Source organism: Haliotis asinina, chromosome 9 (assembly GCF_037392515.1).
Source record: "Haliotis asinina isolate JCU_RB_2024 chromosome 9, JCU_Hal_asi_v2, whole genome shotgun sequence".
In the NCBI taxonomy this organism is placed as follows: Eukaryota; Metazoa; Mollusca; class Gastropoda; order Lepetellida; family Haliotidae; genus Haliotis; species Haliotis asinina.
Window position 1 is genome coordinate 10,283,465 of NC_090288.1, and position 22,220 is coordinate 10,305,684.

At 38.0% G+C, this 22,220-nt stretch overlaps 1 protein-coding gene across 1 annotated transcript; it reads right to left on the minus strand.

Moving 5' to 3' along the window:
• Nucleotides 1–2,059: 2,059 nt before the first annotated feature.
• On the minus strand, nt 2,060–5,509 carry LOC137296699 (uncharacterized). The gene is made up of 3 exons (XM_067828524.1): nt 5,455–5,509; nt 3,274–4,514; nt 2,060–2,765 (listed from the first exon to the last, which is right to left on the minus strand). Exons 1-3 carry the CDS (start codon nt 5,495–5,497, stop codon nt 2,199–2,201), a joined length of 1,851 nt encoding a protein of 616 aa, XP_067684625.1. The 5' UTR covers nt 5,498–5,509; the 3' UTR covers nt 2,060–2,198.
• Nucleotides 5,510–22,220: the final 16,711 nt, after the last annotated feature.

Consider the following 22,220-nt stretch of genomic DNA (forward strand, 5'->3'; position numbering starts at 1 on the left):
CAAACTAAAACCTGTTTTTTTAGATCCAAAGATCCCATCCAACGGATCTAACTAAAAATCCAACTAAACACATTTATGTGTATCCAGTAGAAACTATGAAACACTTACATACTTGACTTTTTTATCCACGAAAAGTAGTTCGCGTAAACAATGTATGTTATGTATTAATTTTAAACGTAAACAGAACTTAGGTCGTAGTATGAATTATATGGATATTTATGGATTTTAAGAATTGTTTTCTAAATACTTCCTACACGCTGTCGAAACATTCACAGGTGTTTTCAAATTAAAGTTCTTCATGGAGGCTTTCCTATGGACAGGCATGCTCGTTAAATCTCTTAGTTTCTTACTTACTTTGGCATTGAATCTTTCTTCAGTTTTGCTCCCACAGTTCTGTAGAAACTAAGAAACTAAAAGATTAGCCAAGTTTCTATAGCTTGCTGGGTTTTTCAAAGTGCACAAGACGTCGCTGTACCCCAAGTGTTTCCCTTGCTGGATTGGTCCTTACGCTTTGATGCCCGAAGAAATGACACATTTTACCTTTTCGTGATGGAGTGAGACATCACAGTGAAATACAGTTTCATATCGCCAGTAGACCGCACACTGAAAACAGCATTACTTTATTGTCATGAAGATGCATCAGTGTTAGCAAGGGAAAATGGGAAATGTCTCTCCACTACAATGCCACTGACTGGAGCTGGGATTACGATATTCATAAGAACACATTGATGATACTTGAGTAGTTGTTTGTTGCTTTGAAGATAACAATAAAATCACCTACAACTATTCATGTATGTATATAAATGTAATTCGTCTGTCCATTTAACAAATCTGAAAAGGTCTGTATTCAATGTATATTATTCCATATGAAACTTATATACGGTATTTATATATTTAGTCTTCCATATGAAAACGAACGCATCATTTCTAAAATGTACAAAAAGCAAGTGCAAGACTAAAGGGGCCGCCATATAGCTGGAATATTGCTGAGTGCCACGTAAAACTAAACTCACTCACTCACTAAAGGGGCCCTTCAGATGGCAAGATGCGTTGCTACACTTCACGACAAACTCTCGTAGTTGATGTTCTTAGAGTGTTCACTCTGAATAGTTGCCAGACTTCCTATTTCTAATGTTATAACAAGCGCTGTATTCTGTAAAAGTAATTGTTGAAATTGCCTGGAAGTGTTTTCAAATAAATATTTCCTGTGGTGGTAATCAGGAAAATAACAAGACAATGTGGAATGACATGTAGTTACCATGGGAGACCAAATAAAATGGAAATTTGGAACCAAATCTTGTAAACATTGGCATGATGGCTTTCGTCAGTCAATCACAGGACGTCTTAAAACAGTACATGCGAGAATGTTCCGTATTTTTTGTTTCATTTTGACCATTTCTGAGATCGATGTAAATTTGAGGAGGGGTGAGGGGTGTAATGTCGAAAGGGAATCGGAAGTGTTTGCTAACTGTGTGCTGAGTTTATATTTCTAACACGGAGAGCCAACCAGCGAAACCTACACAATGTGTCGAGTTTCGGAACCCCAGTTGCGGCACAATCAGTAACCTATTCTAGCGGTAATGTATAGGGAGTGAATTGCCGTACCTTTGCGTCCGTGGTAAATGGCATTTCGCGGGAAAATGGCTACCATTATCAAGCGAAGTGAAAATGACGTACATACATTAAATGCTTATTTGCTTTACCCAGAGTCGTGTCTTTTTATAATAGTAAAGGGAAGCAACTCTTGCTGAAACGTGGGTCTTGATTCAGTAGTCCGGATAATTCGCAATCCGGACGAATTTGCTGAAAAACACAACTATCCGGATTAACGAGGCTTCATTGTACATCTTCTAGTACTGCTACGTGGTAGTTTATTCTGCCTGACGCTGGACAAGGGTTTGATTACTACATCACAATTTCTGCGTTACAGAGAAAATGCAATTCCAAATATAACATGTCGTACATTTGACTATGTACTGAATATTAAATCGCATTGTGTATTCACATCAAACCTTTGGTTGACTAATCCAACAGTACACAGAGCCAGAGAGGAAATTCAACTGGCGTATTTAGTCTTGGGGTGCAATAGTGTGCAAGACCAACAATAACGCCTGGAATCAGGAATGTGTATGCAAAGTGAAAGAGAAACAATTTAACAATAATAGATGCATCAGTACCCATGGATACAACATTCATGGCTAAAAGGCTCTTTTCAGGTGCCTAATTATTCGTGGAATGTCTCCAATGAACATAATAACGCAACACAAAGTGAGAAATGTACAGCCTGTTGCCCCAAAAGTCTTTGACGAAGGCCTGTCATCAGGCGCACTTATCTTTCTCCTCTTCGCTTTGGACGTTTGGTTTGGGAGGATCCGGAGGTCTGCTTGCAGATACTTTATGATTATCTGAAGTTCCTCAAGGGTCATATTCTGATATATATTGTTAGATTCCCCTTGACATGAACAACTTTGTCGCGGGTCCACGTTACCAGCTACCGTTGTTTCATCAGCACCTGAAGCGGAGAGAGTTGTGTCCATGCTGATCGTGGTTTCTGCTTCAGTATTTAAAGAAGTGGTAATAGCAGTTGGAGCAGCTCTCGTAGTTGTGGGCGGAGTTGTCGATGTTGTTGTTGCAGTGGTAGTAGATGTACTGGATGAGGTACTCACAGATGTCGTGATAATGTTTGTGGTAGTAGAATCTGTTGTGGGTGTCGAAAATGTGCTTGACTGACAATTTGTATTTTTCTCTTTTGTATGAATCCAATTCTGTAAAGAAAGAATATTGAAGTATATTCAGTTTTGTGTAAATACTTTGTCAGCCTAGCATTTGCAATGCTTCATTTTGCCAGTCAACCCTGAATGAAATCTGAAGGCCCAAACAAAATAAAATGAAAACAGGCTCCACTGTAACAATTTCACAATGTTCTGACAAAATCCGTTAGCGAAACCTATGATGCAGAGAGAATTTGGAATTTCTATGAGCAAAGCGCTGAAATACCAGGAGGTAAATTATCGTAACAAGATGGATCATGGGTGATAAAGATAAAATGTATACATAAGATTCCAGTTGAAAAAATAACAGATACTTTACTCAAGGTCTGCAAATATTTCAAACTGTTGGCGCCCCGGCCGGTGGTTATTTCAAAGTGCTTATGAGGCCGTAGGAAGTGCAAAAATGCAGCCTAAAATTTCTATTCGGAGCTACTGTCATGATTCTTTAGATCTGATGTTAATGACTTTATCAAGGAAGTAATTGATGTTTGTAGTCCCTTACCTCATTTATTGGAGTTAAATTCATTCCGACTGCTGAACAGAAGGCACCTGTACCTTTACTCTTCTGGAATATGTATACAGCAAACACATCCCTGACACTTTGTATGACGTAATAGCCTTTGGGAAGAAGAATGCATCCAGATGTCATGTTCGTGTGCATGACACTGACCCAGTTCTGTATATCTAGGGGTTGTGAGTTTAGCATTAAAGTTGATTTGAAGGACGAATCAATGACGACAATTACATACGCAGAACTCTTTTTGGAAGGAAACCGGAAGCTGTATTGATATTGCCACTGGGTGTTGGGATGAACAATCATCATACAGGGATCAAAGGTTTTTGTAACTGTCACAAACTTTACGAGCAATATTGCTTCATTCGACGTGACCTCAACAGGATCTGTTGCCGAAATCGTTGTTTCCAACCAGTCCCCTTCTTTTTCAAGGCGGTAAATTGAACCACCCACATGTACAGTTGTGTTTGGGGTGCTTGCAAGAATGCGATACAGGTCCTTGGATGTGTTCGTCTTTTCTGGGGAGAGAACGGACACAAAATGTTTCCCCCATGTAGTAACTGGGGTCATCTGTTGCGCAAGGTGATCTTTTGTTTTTGTAGTGTCCAAGTAGGATTTCTGTGCCCCTGCTATCACAGCAACTGGTTTAGTTGAGGACACATACGTTCCCGTCAGGTCCTTGTCGTTTTGCATCTGAATAACTTCATGCTTCTGTAGGGTTACATTTATCACACGTGGATTCAGAATGGTGATACCATTATACTGTAATGTAGTCAGACCAGGTGGGAACTCTATGGTTACTGAAGTATCGGCGGATGAGGACGTCACTGAGAATTGTGTCTTATCATCTTTACTCTGGTATGTCACCACATAGAAACTGTATCCGAATTCCTGAACGGGTAGTGCGAGATATACATCCATTGAATCTTCTCCAAAATCCACAGCAAGAACATTAACGTCATTATTAGAAATGATACGTACGACTTTATCCATTATCCCACTCCCTGACAACTGGATGCCTTCCTCTAGGCAAATGTAACCGCCTTCAGCGCTGGTGATGTTCACAATTTCTGTAAAGTTGATGCTCTGAGACAGACTGGTGACCTGCACAGACGCTACGCTCAGAACGGTCGTAATGATGATACATTGTTGTTTTGGCTTGTTGGGATTTAACACATTTTCTGGAAAGGTAACCAGGAATTCCTTTCCGCTGCTGTTGTTTCCATTTGCTAGGTAATAAAGAGGTATTTTATGTAGAAACGAGTTTCAGTAATAACAGACTCGTACAACTTTCATGATAAAATTGTTCATGTCATGCACATATTTAAAAAAATATGAAATATCCAAAGGCTTGAAAATCTTAAACAGATCCAAGCTTGTCGTCTGATTCATTTGTCTATAATTAGTCAACCATGGAGTCAGTTTAAACCTTTGATCTGACAATTTACTTTCCTCGGGCGTAGTATTGTTATGAAAGTGAGCATTTGTCTCAATATATAAATACTATGACAAACCAGTCACCGAAGGCAAGGAAGCACATGTGCCCATTGTACTCCTGTTCCAGGGACGCTGTGTGAACTGCATTTTGTCGTTTTGACAATTCAGCGCTAACAAAGTGCGAGTTCACCGAAAGATAATCTCATGTTGACATTAAGATGCGATGCGCATTTTATGACCTAACTCAAAAACTGAAATAAAACAGGTGTTAAATTGTGTCTTTTGTTTGTGCCTGAACAAAATGGTCATCTTTAATGATAAGTCTTATAAATAATAAACTTACACATTCCGAAAGTTTCTACAGGGATGTGAAACATTTGAGACTATATTAGATCACAGTAAGTACAATACTATATTGGAGGAGGATTACTCAGTGAAACAAACAGTATGAGAAATGTAAAATAGACGTGAAAATGATATGGAAGGAATCATTGGAGATCAGCGATGACATTATATAAAATCGTGAAGAAAATACTGTGCTAAAAAGTTGGACTACATAAATAACAGTAATAATAATTATTCATTTAGAGAGGGTTATTCAACAAAACATGCTCAATGAAACATATAAGACAAAATGATATGAAGGAATAATTGAAAATCATTAAATCAAACATAATATTGCCATGAAATCACAAGTGTAAAGTTTTACTGTCAGCCGTGGCACTGTCTTACCGTTATTTCCCACAACACAGAGACACATCAGTAGCAGGAGCATGTTGACTGTCCCGCTGCTTCACGACAACTAAGTCAGCGCTCTCTCGTTTTGTTCATATTGTCAATACCTTTAGCATATTGACGCATTGCGCCATTGCGCTCTGTACACCGTCGGTTTGGTCATCGTATTGTCAGTGTACATCTGTTTCAGCTCAGTTTCGCTAAGTTGAAAAGCAACCTCTTTCCTTGCTATTGATATATGACGAAAATGTATTTAAATGGAGGTTGTCCCGCCATAGTGTGATGAATGGGGAAACCACTGTGGGAAGCTGATTCGGATGACTAATCAGCAAGCTACACAGCTTACTCGCTCATGTAGCGAACTGCATGGTGGTTTTATTCGTATATAGGCAGTGGGTCTGTCTGGTGGTAAAGTCGTTGCCCCTTCACGATGATACAGGTTAGATTCCCCATATTGGATACTACGTGTGAACTCTCTTGCTATGATTGGTATAAGTGGCGTAAAAAGCGCGCGCGCTCGCGCGCTCTCGCGCACGCACACACACACACGGCCCATTCTCGTAATTAATAGCATTTCCAGAAATTATTGAGAACGTTGTTTTGGTAAATAGCCAACAGATATTTTAAAGTCTGTCACACATCGCAAGCAGCACATTAGTTTATGGTGTTCGTTATGTCTATATGTATTGATATATTTGGGCATGTCACCGTTGCGAGTAGATAAGGATAGGTTCATTGATTGTCAGTCAGACACTGACTTAACAGTGTTTGTTTTTTGTGACTGTGTCATAGTGAAACAAAGCGCCAGGAGCAATGCCTATTCCCTTGAGTAGTCTGCAAGAGAAATGGCTCTCAGAGACCATTCCAGTGTCCCATTCCTCCAAGCGATCGTGAAGCTGCGACAGTCGTATGTCGATGTAAAAGTATGGGAGTTGCACTACGACAGTCGTATGTCTATGTCAAAGTATGGGAGTTGCGCTACGACAGTCGTATGTCTATGTTAAAGTATGGGAGTTGCGCTACGACAGTCGTATGTCTATGTTAAAGTATGGGAGTTGCGCTACGACAGTCGTATGTCTATGTTAAAGTATGGGAGTTGCGCTACGACAGTCGTATGTCTATGTTAAAGTATGGGAGTTGCGCTACGACAGTCGTATGTCTATGTTAAAGTATGGGAGTTGCGCTACGACAGTCGTATGTCTATGTCAAAGTATGGGAGTTGCGCTACGACAGTCGTATGTCTATGTTAAAGTATGGGAGTTGCGCTACGACAGTCGTATGTCTATGTTAAAGTATGGGAGTTGCGCTACGACAGTCGTATGTCTATGTTAAAGTATGGGAGTTGCGCTACGACAGTCGTATGTCTATTTTAAAGTATGGGAGTTGCGCTACGACAGTCGTATGTCTATGTCAAAGTATGGGAGTTGCGCTACGACAGTCGTATGTCTATGTTAAAGTATGGGAGTTACGATCATCTTAGTGCCATGACTGCTTTGTGGAACAGGACCCCGACCCACAAGGGACGCCGCTAGTGCCTACAATAAAACAGGTTTTCGGCGTACACGTTTTTCATCGCTTGATAATATAATGTAAACAAAATCCATTGCCGTGTAGCAATCTGTAGCCTGTTTTTAAAATTAAATTGTCCTCTGTATTTAAAAAGGGTGATTTAGATTATTTAGTTTTATATCTATGTATGCGATCTTCTAGCTGTTGTTTGACAGTTCTTTACTGGCAATGTATTATAATTTCACTTACGAATCTGATGCTTGTTTTAGGCATGATATGGCTGAAATATTGCCGATGTGACAAAATCTTATGATGTCACTCACACGCTCATCGTATCATGGCCAATTGTCAATTGCACTACCTGTAACTGTGATGTGGCCATGGCAGCTTTCAAGCAAAAATATTGAATCACGACAAGCTTCGTTTTTTATTCACGTGTAATAGGCGTCGTTCTCTCTTCTGTTTTCGTCTTCTTGCTTCTTGGCAGAAGGTACCCGTGAAGGTCCGGGGTAGAATAGGTCTTCAGGAACCCATGCTTGCCATAAAAAAGTTGACTTTATCGTAAGAGGCGGCTAGCGGCATCGAGTGGTCAGGCTAGGTGACTTGGTTGACATGTGTCATCGGTTCCCAATTTCACAGATCGATGCTCATGCTGTTGATCACTGGAATGTCTGACCCAGGCTCGATTACTTACAGACCAGCGCCATATTGCTGGAATATAGCTGAGTGCGGCGTAAACCTACACTGACTCACTTACTCTTGGCGGTATAAGAATGTTGAGTTTGATTCTCAAGTGGATCACCTACACTTGATGCATTTTGTTACTTAGTACCCTCTTAGACAGTTTAATTCAGAGAAAAAATACTATAGAGATTTTTGTTGATCTTTCGAGGGCATTTGATAGTATATATACACAGTGGAATGTTATGTAAGCTTTTTGACAAGGCGTTAAACCTCACAAGGCAAATACTTTATCACAAAGCAAACTTGAAACTGTTTCGTCTCGATACAAGGGATCACCTATCATCGGGTGTCTCCAACTCGACAAAAAGCACCTGTCGAACGCTCCTTGTTTACCCGATAGCGGTATCCGTGGAACTGAACCTTCAAGCGAGTACGTAAATCGCTGTGCCGACACCATAATCGATGCCAAACAAAACAGTGATAGCTGTGATCCGCATGCTTCCGCGAACAACGGTGAGAAAAATCCATTTGGTATTGCTAACATGTATCATTCATACCCCAAACTAACGCTAGCCTACCCTTTTCTGATATATATTGTGCCCAATATTTTTAGCTCCCGTTACCAGCTTTTGTGATTTTCTCATGTCTGAATAATGATATTTATATTGTTACGGTTAAAAGTTGTTGTGACAGGAGGTGAAAGAAATCCCCTCAGAACCAGCAAAATACAACACTGAAAAGTCTAAGATTTTCAATAAGTTGCATTCAGCAAAAACACAGGCAAGATACAAAAGATTACTAAAGAGGTTTCATGTACTATACAACTGTGTCAGTTCTAAAGTAATGGGTCACAAATATAATGTCAACTCACCGAAGTCTTGGTGTGAGAGTGAGAAACAGTTTTACAGAATGTAACACAGCGAGCAGTCAGTCAACGGTTGTGTAGGTCAAGCGTTGACGAAGGCAGTTTGATATTAGAAACGGTTTTGGGATTCGGGATTCGGGATTCGGGATTCGGAAAATCTTAATTTTTTTTCACAAATTTGAATTTCTGTCTGTCTGTCTGTCTGCATGTATGTATGTATGTATATCTGTATGTATGTATGTATATATGTATGTATGTATCTATGCATATATCTATGTGTCTATCTATGTATCTATGCATCTAAGTATGTATCTATGTATCTATGTATGTATCTATGTATCATGTATCATGTATGCATCTATTGTATCTATGCATGTATCTATGTATGTATCTATGCATGTATCTATGTATCTATGCATCTAAGTATGTATCTATGTTTCTATGTATGTATCTATGTATCCATGTATGTATGTATGTATGTATGTATGTATGTATGTATGTATGTATGTATGTATGTATGTATGTATGTATGTATGTATCTAATGTTACGAGTATGTATTTTCTGTATATTTTGGTATTAATTAAGTAATCATTTTCATTGGGTCACAACATTTCGGGTATAGCTATGATGGATCACATTTCGTTTCAATAGCTGGTCAACACTTTTAGTATTCTGGTTTTCCGGAATTTATCTGCTGCTAGTTTTCTATGTGTTTTCTTCCGGGAGACTTATTCTAGGACATTCTACAGCGTTGACGATTTTCGTTTGTGCCCGAACTTTCGGGAAATGGCTATATATATATATATGTGTGTGTGTGTGTGTGTGTGTATGTGTATATATATATGGGCTGGTTGCCGTGTTGAGGGCGACACTCATGATCACATTCATTCATATTTGCTGGAGTTACATCTCTGCCACGCTTGATCATCAAAACCCGTCAACGCCTGACCTACATTATCTGCTGTCGCACCGATCGCTGTGTTGACATTCTGCATAGTTGATTACCTCTCGTTCTGAGACTTTGGTGAGTGTCCTACTATATATATCTTGTGACCCACTGACTTAGATTTTGTCTCTCAGCATTGTTATATTGACTTGTGACTTTGTATACCTTGCTCTCGTTGCATAATAATAATATCTGAATGTTTTAAACTTGTCTTTGTTCTGTTTTGCTGGTTCCCGGGGGATTTCTTAAATTGTTGTCACGGTAAATTTTTAACCGTAACACTATGTATGTATTTATGTATCATGTATGTATCTATGAATCTATCTATGTATCTGTGTATGTATCTATTTATCTATGCATGTATCTATGTATCTGTCTATGTATCTATCTATGTATCTATGTATCGGGATTATAATCTTAAAAACATGAACATCACAATCCTATCAAACAACCAAGCGATTTATTCTCTGTATATTTCAGAACATGCAAACAGATTCATCTTCGTTTTAGTCATAGAATGTTACAATCTAGGCCTAGTGATTGATTGATGTATTGAATGTCGCATACTATGCGCGTTGAGTTTCAAGCTGGATCGGCTGGACACGCTGAAAGGTTTCACTGTAAAATATGGTTTGGCATTTCGTCCTACAATGAACCAGTAACACTGACATGTGATGACAAAAGCCAATGAAAGCCAGAAAACCTTCTAGGTTTCCATTTCATGTTTTCCTATAATCTGTTCTTATTTCCTTAATATTTTGTTAAAACATATGACGTTTTATGATTCTGACGACAACACGAAACTGTAAGTTCAGATAAGTATTGTTTGTTATGTTTTTATCTTTATGAACTGTTTGGATTTGAGACTGCCTAAGAATGTGAAAGACTTTCGCTGCAGTTGCCATAGCTACAGGAGAAACCCAACTTAAGGTGAAATACCTAATCTAATAACGATACTATAAGATCAATACAGAGATTGTTTTGCATTGACTGTTAGAATATGTCATCATATAGCTATATTGACTTGCTAATGTTTTCGCGCATGATAAATTTTGTATGTGCCTTATTGTTGTTAGTTGCAGAACTTGGGCTTCTATTCACGGTGTCTTGCAAAGGATAATGCACCTAAGCATACTCAGTTGAAATGAATATCCTTCAAGAAAAGTAAGTGCAGTTACAAACAGCACAATAAAGTCTAAGACCATGTGTACTTTGTTTGGTGGTATGTTCGGTAGAGAAGACATGATATCATCAGGAGACGAAGAGAAGGAAGACGTTTATTGTCCTGTATGTAGGCTCATACAGAATCTGAGTATTTAACTCACAAAATCTGATGTCACATCCAGTATTTCATCAATCTGGATAAATATATAGACCAGCTCCAATGACATCAATTTCCACGAAATGCTTCGAGAGAGTAGTGCTCTGATTTTTACTCAGACCAAAACGTCTCAGAACAGTTCCATCCATTACAATCCGCCTTTCGCTTCAAGCTTGGAGTCGGGGATGCAGGAAACATATCGAAAATCACACATTTTATTGGCAAAAATGTTATCTGTGAACGTGAATTTAACATCTTGTTACGGACTGAAAAGGTTTGAACTGAAAGACCACAGTTTCCTAGAGTAACTACATCTCCCTGGGAGGCACCGACCACCGACACTGGAGCCCCACATTGTTGCATACTCTTACCACCGCTGTTGTTAGTGTACCCAAATGACTTTGGTTGCCAGCATGATTGCTCTATAAGTTTGTAGACGACGTAACTCTTGTAGGCTTGTCGACAAACATACGCCACACCTACAAACAGGAAACCGTGATTGTCACAATCACTTACTGCTCAATGTTTCTAAAACTAAAGAAATGATTACTGATTTCAGAACACCTAAGCCTGGGAATTTATAAGTCAATGTCATCATGTTTTAGCTGCATATTTTAGTATGTGTTCAATTATGTATGTCGCAGTACATTAACTCAGAAACGCTCTTTTATCTTTTTTTTATCCTATATTCATGTGTGCACAGCAAAATTCCCATTCAGATTTTTCTTCTTTTTCTCTAAAATGCTTTGTACAGCAGGCTTTACGTGTAAAGATAGTTGTAAAATAGCGGTATGATTTCTTAGGGTAAAAAAGAAGAGAATGCAATTTTTAGTGCTTTACTATATAGTACATGTACTTTTTGGTACAAACCCCATTCACTTTGCATTGGTTCATCTTCATATCAACTTTTTATGACATCATTAGCTGTTGTAACATCATTATCCCTTGAAGGATTATCATATACTAATACGTACTGGGATTAATAGGGAAAACCTCGGCCCCGTCTTGATTATCCATATTCTCCGTCGTGAAACAATGACATCGGCAATTGTTGAATATTTCACTCTTGTACTAGAGTACATCACGTGTTAAGTACATTCACGTTGGTGTGATTTTGATGAAAATAACTAGATTCACCCAGCATTACATATCAAGAGACGTCAAAATAAATTGCCATGTGGTCTGTACAAGAGCAATTACACATGTCACCGACGGAAACATACAGTTGAGTAACATGGACGTGTAAGGCTTAAACGATTGTTACCATGACAACTGGTTAAACAAAACCATAATCATTAACCCTGGAGGGTAGTCATGTAAAGTCTTTGAATAATTTTGAACCATACTGTGTAGACTTAAAAATCAATTTATAATCTAACAATATAGTTACTAAAGTAACTGTCCCAAACAATCATATCAATGTTCTTCCAGATCATGGATTTCTCCAGCGCTGCATCACGGCTAAAGAATGTCCTGTATCTACCTGCAACGGGAGTTTGTGGATTTCTAGATAGGAGTTCTATTGCAATATTTCTGAAAGGAGAGAATGTGGAGTGGATTCATCCATGCAGTGATTCCCATACATACTTATCCTCAAAGGCTTAAACTTTGGATCAGTGTGGTAAAATAATCTACTGTACCACGGGACAACATGGTTGTGCCTCATATAAAACTCATACGTAACCGCTTCATTAATCATGCCAGGACCTCATGGCGACTTGTCAGACAGCGTTTTTCTGACAATACTCATAATTTAGCAGACTGAACATATTACAACAGTTTCTAACGTTTTAATTGTAGGTTATTAAAACAAAGTTAAATTTATATGACAAAATATGAAGTTTTATCTCAATAGTCAAGTTGTATCTTGATATCTGATATTTGTTTGAGTATTCTTAACGAATTTTACAATGTTGCTTATTTGGATCCTTAATATATGGAAATATACATAGTATATCTAGCCGCAAATAGCTGCCAAACTGAAAATGCAATGTAAAACATTTTTCACTCACTCACTCACTCACTCACTCACTCACTCACTCACTCACTCAGTTCAGCATATTTGAAATGACAGTCTTCCTTATCCAGTCGTATGTACATTTCAGACCGTATTATGATCATGTTTCTTTTCTTTAACGCACAGCATTACAGGTGTAAACCCACGGTGGAAACTGAACCACAGAAACCTGTGATTGACACGTTTGGTTACGATGACAGACCATTTCACCGTTTCAATGAAAATGAGGGTGTTCGATAAAATGTGAGCGTATCCTGCCTCATTTGGGGCACGCGTCATTAACTTGTGAAGTGCTGGGATGGATATCAAACGCCGTTTGACATCGTCAGTGGAAACTGAAAGTGAAATAGCTGGGAAAACACGTAAGATCTTATACCCCGTGTATCATGCGACCCCTTCCCTGACCCCCTCATTCTAGGTACGAAAAACTCGCATTATACGCGGGTATATACGGAATGGAATTCTGGTAAAATTCAGGAAAGAATAGTACAGGTCAAAAATAGGAATTTCATCTTTAAAATGTTGGTACAAGAGCATACTTCATTGTACGTCATGGGTTGTAAAATGGTAATACCAAAGCCTGGCGCTGTTGGAATGTTGCTCGACATAAATGAAAGACGACAACTGGCATTATTGCTTTCGTCGAACATCCTTGTGGAGAGATTGTTATGCGTAAATCTTAATATTGTTTCCTTTATTTAAAAGTTCAATAAATCAGCCGAGAATAATTTGCTATTTGGTCACTGATGTTTCTCACTGGTAACGGTGCTAGACCATCGATTTAGCTGGGGCTAAGTGAAGGTTACTTTGCTTTGGTCAGTTTTCATTAATAGGTACGTGCCTATGTCTTGTCGAAAAGCTTTGTTCCAAACGTTTATGAAATCGATACCAATGGGGAAGTCCAGAATTACACACCATATTTTCAAAATACGTGTATATTTTCGGAAATGTAAGATGATTACAGAAGCACACGGGAACGTCTATCAATGGTAATGGAGGGGAAGACACAGCGTGACGATCAGATGTTGCTGGTGAAGTCTGCAGGGCGTAGGACGTTCGTAAGGACGCCTCCAGCTGGGTCACGTACTATCCAAATTATTATTATTCAACAAGTTCGAATGTGTCGATTGTGCGTTTGAATCTGCTCACAGGCCTTGGGGACAATTTCTGATTACATATGACCTTGTTCCGTTTTCTGGTGCTAGTGACAAACTTGTATTTTGAATGAATTTCGGCATTCGGCTTATGTTTAACACAAACACACACACACACACACACACACACAAAAAAAAAAAACAAACAAAAAAAAAAACAAACAAACAAACAAACAAACACACACACACACATACACGAGCCCATTCTCGTAATTAATAGCATTTCCAGACATCATTGAGAAAGTTGTTTCGGTAAATGTCCAACAGATATTTTAAAGTCCTTTTCGTTCTATTCTGTCCTTCATTAGTCCCGACACGTTCTCAATAAGCTTAGGAAGTCAGCAGTAACTAGGTCAGTTTAAAATCTGAACTTAACAACCACTGTTTTGTGAAGCCGGCAGTGTGTTTTATGTCGTTATCATACTGGAAAATCCAATTATACAGTGTGCGGGCTGTTGGGAGGAGGTGATCACTAAAGATGTCAACGTATTATGCAGAAATCATGTAGAAGCAACTTTTTTTCTCATCTGCAGTCAAATCTGTCATGACAGCCAAGGAAACCGTTTGCTACACCAGGGGAGAAACTACACCGGGGGAGATATTGGTAAGGTGAATACTTTGCTGTCACAAAAGGTTTAAGAAATCCCCCCAGAACCAGCAAAATACAAGAGAAGTCTGATATTTTCAATAATTTGTATCCGGCAAAAACCCAACAAGATACAAAGGTACACAATAGTGGTTTCATGTACAATGCAACAGATTCAAATTCTAAAGTAATGGGTCACAAATAATGTCAACTCATGATCACCGAAGTCTTGATGTGAGAGTGAAAACAGTTATGCAGAATGTAACACAGCGAGCGGTCTTGCGGAGGTGTTGTGAGTCAAGTGTTGACGGAGTGGCAGAGTTGTGTACTCCAGTTAATCTGTGCGTGTCCCATGTGTCATCAACACAACTAGTAGCCTTTATTCATACAGTCACTGACTGAAATATTGGAGCTCATACATCCATTGCCATTAACGTAGAAGCTTCTCGCAATATTCTCGGATGAAAATAATCAAAACATACGCTCAAGAGGAGGTTACTCCTTAAAGCCTGCTGCCAAAATACTAAAAGCATTGAACATTTATGATACGGAATGTGACCCATCATAATTATCATTCAAAACACTAAACGTTGTGACCCAATAATAATTATTACTTAATTAATAATACAATTACAGAAAATACACACTCGTAACAGTGTTCGGAAACAAAGATCTATTTCTGGGTATAATATACATACATGTAGCCTGGAACTTACAACCGACTGATTTAAACAGAAACCAGGACCAGGATCATTGTTCTCGAAACGACTGTATGATTAGAACTTTTAACTTTGATAGTAGCGAAAGCGTTCATAATGGGCTTACCAAGTTCTAAGGTTTACAAAGGGTTCGAGAGAAAACTAAACAGATACTGTGCCTTTATTGAGAGGAGAAATAATCCAAGTCAATTAATTACGTGAACCTGCTCCATCACTATGTTTAGTAATCTAGTCGAACGATTCTGTGATCTTGATCAAAAGCGCCTTTGCTAAACAACGAACCCTACAAGAAATGGTTGCCCTTGAGACAGGGTTGAATGCACCTAATGTTGATGTAGATAATGGTGTCAGATTAATGGTATAGGTCAGTCAGAAGTTCCAGGAAATAAACTTCTACTAGAACAAGCTTAAGTCGATGTGACACGCACTGAGAACAATAGGGATAAAGGTCTTATCGGATTTCATTCCAGCTTATAAGATGGATTTTGTAATGGTTTACGTGTGCTGTGTGCACCTACCTTGAGTTAAGTTTTTGCTCATTGGATGTCAGTTGTTGGTAACTTGTAACCCTTTCTTATGTTGTAGTGTCTGTAGTAATTTCATTTTATAATATAGCATACTAGTTTTATATGTCTATCTGTGATACTATAGTGTTTTTTTCTGTCCCTCGATGACACTCTAAATTTCTTGATATCCATATTGATATAAATGAAATTGTTCTCTTCATGATATGGTTGAAATAGTACAGATGAGACACGAAATATCATGTCACTGAGTGAATGAGGTTGTGATACTGTCGTCATAATCTTATACCACAGCGTGAGCATGTCAGTTCAGTTTCATCCATGACGATATAGGTAAGAATTGTCTTCAACATCACGTCTCCATATGATATTCTTGCTGTTGATCACCGGATTGTGTGATCCAGACGCTGTTATTTACAGACCATCACCATAGAGCTGGAAATTGCTGAGTGCATCATTAAACAACAAAAAGACTGACAAACATACATCTCTTTAACTACCAAGTCTTATATCATGCCGGCCGTACACCGGTTGTCCTCTTTGCTAAACCCTTGATCTCACATGTTCGCTCGTAATGGTAGAAGAGGTCGTCTTAATGTTGGGGTCGAATTTCTTAAAAGAAATATATTCTGGATTGTAAATTAATCCAGCATGCCCTCTCAGACTCCTGTGAAAATCCAACTTAGAAAACAGGTTTTGTTGTAGCGGTTGTTGGGTATCGGATGGTCATGGTAATTGTTTGCATGTCGTCGTTTGTAACCGCCGTTTGTTTGGTTTGTTTGGTCCAAATTTGAACATTTCCTGATATCTGTCACGTGGCTGGAATATTGAAGCGTTTGACGGTAAACAAAAAATCCCCAAACCCAAAGAACAAGAGAATTCCGAGTGAACATATACACATATGTGACATTGCCTGACATCCCTATCGAATCATTTACCTTTCATGTATGAAAAAAACAATTGATCAAAACGGCATGGTTTTCACGCATGATTGTACTCAACATGCTGTTCAATAACGTATGTAGGTGTGGACTTGGTAATAATATGCCTTCACACTGATTTGTACCTCATGTGACCTCGTGCTAACATGGGATCAATCTCTTGCTGTTATAAGTGGTTGCCTCGTTTCCCAGTACTCCAGGTTTATAGTATGGGTGACTGAACGAAGACCAATAGCATGGTAACAATGTTATGATGTCAACATTCAACATTTATACCTGATTTATGCACACCTTCCTCAGGGATATTAGTAGATACATGGAGGGGGGGGGGGGGGGGATATTTTTATAACAAAAACATCAGTGAAAAACAATGTATGTGGCAATTCTTATTTTGAGATGTGTTCCTGTAATTTTATCAGGTGTAAGATGACTTGGTTTGGTCGTTCTTTGAGCAATATTCCGGCTATGTGTCGGCGGTTTGTATATAATCAAGATTCAGATCAGATTTTTGATCATACAATAGGCTGTGCTTTGAGGCTGTGCCTCTATGATAAGAAAAGTATTATTAAGTGTTTTCTGGCAACTGGTTTCAGCAGTTCATGGTTCGAAATACTCTATTCAAGTCCGGTGAAGCCAGTCATACATCTACATACCCGGCACATTCCCCTGGATTCCAGCTTCTGAACAGTCCTTTAACATAATGATATGTAAGTGTTTTCGAAACATACCGAGTTTGTATGGTGTATAATTCCAAGTTGAATTATCATCCACGGTGCACTAGGTTCTTGTAGTGTTTGAAACGAAGTTTCATTTGAGAGATGGCATCACTTAAAAGTTAAAAATCCACTTAATTTCGTAACTGAAGAGACCAATTATTGTGAAGGAGGCTTCTATTTGGTATGGCATTTAAAAGCAGCGCTAGGAAACCATGCAGGAAGCAACAGTATTATAAAACCCCGTGTTCCTTAGTATTTTGGTCAAACTCTATTTGCTTGAGATCTATAGCTCTATTTGACATTGTGTCCGTCAATTGATAATTTATTTTTTAAATACACACAGAATAATGTTATTACTATGTGATAATCCAGGTACTGCACTGTCCTTCGATGACAGCTTTGTTTTTTTATTTAAGTCATGACTTTCTGCCGATGTGACGTAAAATTTGAAATCACCCTCACTTAAATGCACTTCAGACTAACAAATCACTGTTGAAACTTAGAGTAATCAAAGTATTACGCAAGACTGATCCCAATGTTCAGGACGTGCATTGGCGGGCGACTGTTCTTAATATGAAGATCGCAATCTTTTTGCACAAATATTCCTATCCATATACCTGCACTGAGTTTCCTCAATACTTTTCTTAAGCGGAACTGTTGAAGTTCTAGAAATTGGCGCTATTCCAAATAAATGGATTTTCTCGCTCATCGATCAGTTGACTGTGTACTGACTGGCGTCGCATACTGTCGGGTTGTAAATAGAATTCTCTCAGTAATAATACTTGTGTAAACCCAGTAATAACAATATTATACTATACGAAGTGATAAAATATTTCGATATCCTGGTTTGGCCAGTTTCGTTACATGTTTAATCGGTATATTTTAGGACCACAAACGCAAGTGCTTGTCATTTGGTAATACTAGTCTATTATTTGGTAGCATGTCTGGAACGATCATGGGTTTGCAATATTGTTTACCACTTTGTTACATAATATCCACGTATGCATTGTAAACTGAGAAAATAATATAGATATGCTGTTGGGTTTTTATATTTCTTTTGAGAGCAGCATACAATTTATATTAGTTAGAACTGATTTTCTTGTTCAACAAATGTTTAAACGACAAATCTGAAAACTTATTCAAAGATCGCATATTTTGTCGTCTTCGTCTTCACGTCAGTTCTCTCGTTGAAAGTGGATAGGGTTTTAGTCCCACACAGAATCAGTATAATTGTTCTGCAGGACTAGGGTATATCGGAAGTATGAAAATGTGAGCATTATAGAAATGATTTGGTGATCGTGTATGTTTATAAGTGAATATATCACGACATGACGATCCACTGTCCTGCCATACCTCGTTTGTTATGGTGATGTTGAAGGACGCTTTAATCCTGTCAGTGTTTTGCACATTTCTCAGTGCATATCGATATTGTTCACATTACGACGAGAACACTATTATGAAATCAAAGACGGCAAATGTATGTGTCTTCTTTTATTTTTTATTTTTACGTGTACTGAACAGTTAATGAATGTCAATTCCATGAGGTTTATATGAACCACTGCCACCTTAACCCGTATTAGAATAGATTATGTAGATGCATCCTTTGAACAAGAAGTAAGTTTGAAGTAGTGCTTGCAAAATACGACATTTACAATAAAATACAATGATAAACTGCCTGAAACAGCAACTCTGGTACAACACATATTTAATAATTACATTATCATGGTCATATATCTCACTGAAGTGAGTGAGTCAGTGAATTTAATTTTAACGCTACACTCAGCAATTTTCCAGCAATATGGTGGCGGTCTGTAAATAATCGAGTCTGGACCAGACAATCCAATGATCAAAAGCATGGCCATAGATCTGCACATTTGGGTACTGATGACATGTGTCAACCAAGTCAGCGGGCCTGACCACCCGATCCCGTTAGTCACCTCTTACGACAAGCATTGTTGCCTTATATGACATGCATGGGTTGCTGCAGGCCTATTCTAACCCGGGCCTTCATGGGTCTCTCATTCAGACAACGACTGTAGTGGTTTAACACGGGATATATATTTTTAGATTATTGATGTTTAATTCTCCGGAGTAAGGTTTAAATTTATTAACAGACATATGCCTAGCAAGCTGGTTTGATGGCTATGGTTATGCTTATCCAATTGTCTTCACGCGTCGGTGCTGTATTCTACTGTGGGAGGTTCTGTGGATGATATTTGTAAAGAGATTAATTCTTCATGTAGAAGGGAAGTAAGTTTTGACGTCCCTTGATATGTAATGCAATGAAGCTTTGTATTGTTTCTCAGAGTCACGTCAAGGTGTACTAACTCAAGTCGATGTTTCTAAAACGTAATGTACTCTCTTGGGGAATTGTGCTTCTCAAAGGGAGCAACAAAAGCGTAAATTCTTGCGATTATCATTATCTTTACCATGTACTGCCAGATTGTCACATATCCAGATTTCAGAGTACTTTTTGTAACATTGGCATGTCTGTTAAGTGTCTCCATAAATATTTTCCTTTTTAAAATTAGCTTTCAAATTCAAATGAAAATATATGACATGAATCTCACAAATCCTGTTATAATCTTCTTGAACTCGAAACAATATATCTTTTCATACTAACGCCTTAGTTGTTCAGTTAGGGTGGGGTTAATAAGAATTAATGATCAATGAAGTTAGATTGGCATTGATAAAAATGGAAGCTATGTTATAACAAGATTTAGAGAGAAGGAATTCCGCTTTGTCTTTACATGCTCTACTCTTTGTAACCTGAGAATTTAGTAGATAAAAATACTTTAGTAAACCACTAGAAATTGCATTGTCTTCATTTATGACCACTACAAGTGATACCAATATGTTTCACTTGTCCTTACATGTAAAGTATGGTTTATAAAGCATGATGTTTGTATCCAAATTGATGAAATACTCCATGTAACATCAGATTGTTTGAGTTACTGTGTATTTTGATTACTCTGTATGTCAGCCGAGGCCTACAGTAAAATAAATGTCTTCGTCTTGTACTTCTTCTTCTTCTCCTGATGATGTCATGTCATCTCCAATGAACATGACATTAAGCAACCGTTACGGGAAATATACGATCTCAGATGTTATGTTACTGCTACTTGCAAATATTTTCCTTACTGCATATTCATTTTTGTTGAATATGCTTTAGGTGCAGCATTCTTTGTAAAAATAAAAAGAGAAATACTTAGTTCTGAACAGAGGTTTTACAGCTGACAATAGTCAGGCATATACAATATTTATCATGCACGTAAACATTAGCTAATGACAATATGATGAAATATTCAGACCTCTTGGAGACGAGTCAAGGGCCATCAATCAATCGATATTGATCCTTTTGTATGGTGATTTGATTGTTATTTGTGGAATAGTTTGTCTTGTAGTTATGGCAACGGCATCAAACGTCTTTGATATTCTTAGGTTTGATCAATGCCCAACAATTCGTAAACATAAAACAAACCAAAAACCAAACATAACAAACAGTAGTTTCCTAGTTGTATTCAGAATCATTAAAACTAACATATGTACAGAAGATGTTTCCTTGTTAGCACATTAGTTATCTTTGTTTTTAAAAGTAAATATTAACGAAATAGGAACAGGTTATGGATATATATCGACTGGAGGGTATGAGGGGATATATAGATTATTATACTTATGTAATGAGCATGTGTATAACAATTTCACTGGCAACGGCATCGCCAGTGTTAGACGCCGTTCAATGATTCAGAACATTAACTATTATCTTTGAAATTTTCCTATACCACTGCACCTGTAATTGTCAAAGCTGTACTTTTGTCGAGTTCAAAGCGCACATTCATCAATAATAACTCAGCTGTCTCATTTCTTTGCATGTTATTCCGATATCCTCTGTAATTAAAACATGGAAACTTGCGGACGTTTGCAGATCGTCATCAAGTTCCTTGTTTAACTGTTTCATTGTAAGATAAAACGGCGAGTCTGTCCATTCTAGTAAACTTCTCTTTTTATCTAGACGGTCCAACTTGAAACAGAGAGCGCGGGGTATAGGACATGCCACTTAATGAATAAATAAATCACTTCACTTACAATGTAACATTGGGAGTAGATAAAACAAACACAAAGCCACAAATATATACAGAATCTCACCCAAGTGGCTGCTGATATCTGTTGTATGAAGTTGTGATGATACGGTTACAAATACCCGATCCTTGCCGAGCATATTTCTACTTTTCGTCAACGAGTATTCTGATATCCCAAGAAACGAGGTCAAGTTTCTATTTATCATGAAAAGATCACTCTTACAATGAAAAATGTACACCGTGCTGCCATTAGATACCACAAACAATAAAGGCCGGGTGGGACAACTTAGGAATGGAAAGCGAGTTCCTAACTTGACACATGCAGGAGGGAGCAAACTATATTGACATATTTTATATCATTGGAAAGATCTCGAAGAGATGAACACGAAACACGAAAAGTTCATGTGCCTGTGTGTTCACCTGTTAAATATGTGTAGAATACAATTTTCATTGATAAATATAAGCTCAGAGATACTTCCCGGGTGATATTGAATGCTGGAGCGAAATTTTAAGTCTCTTGCATTCCGCTCGTCGCAGAAATCAGCTGAGTTTTGCTTCCAAATTGCAAAATAAATTCCGAAGTTTTCAGACATAAACATGTAAACATGACACAACTTGAGTTCACTATTCATAACGGCTGGAAAATTGTTTATAACAAAAAATATTGTCGGTATTAAAGAATGTTGTTTGTACGTTACTAT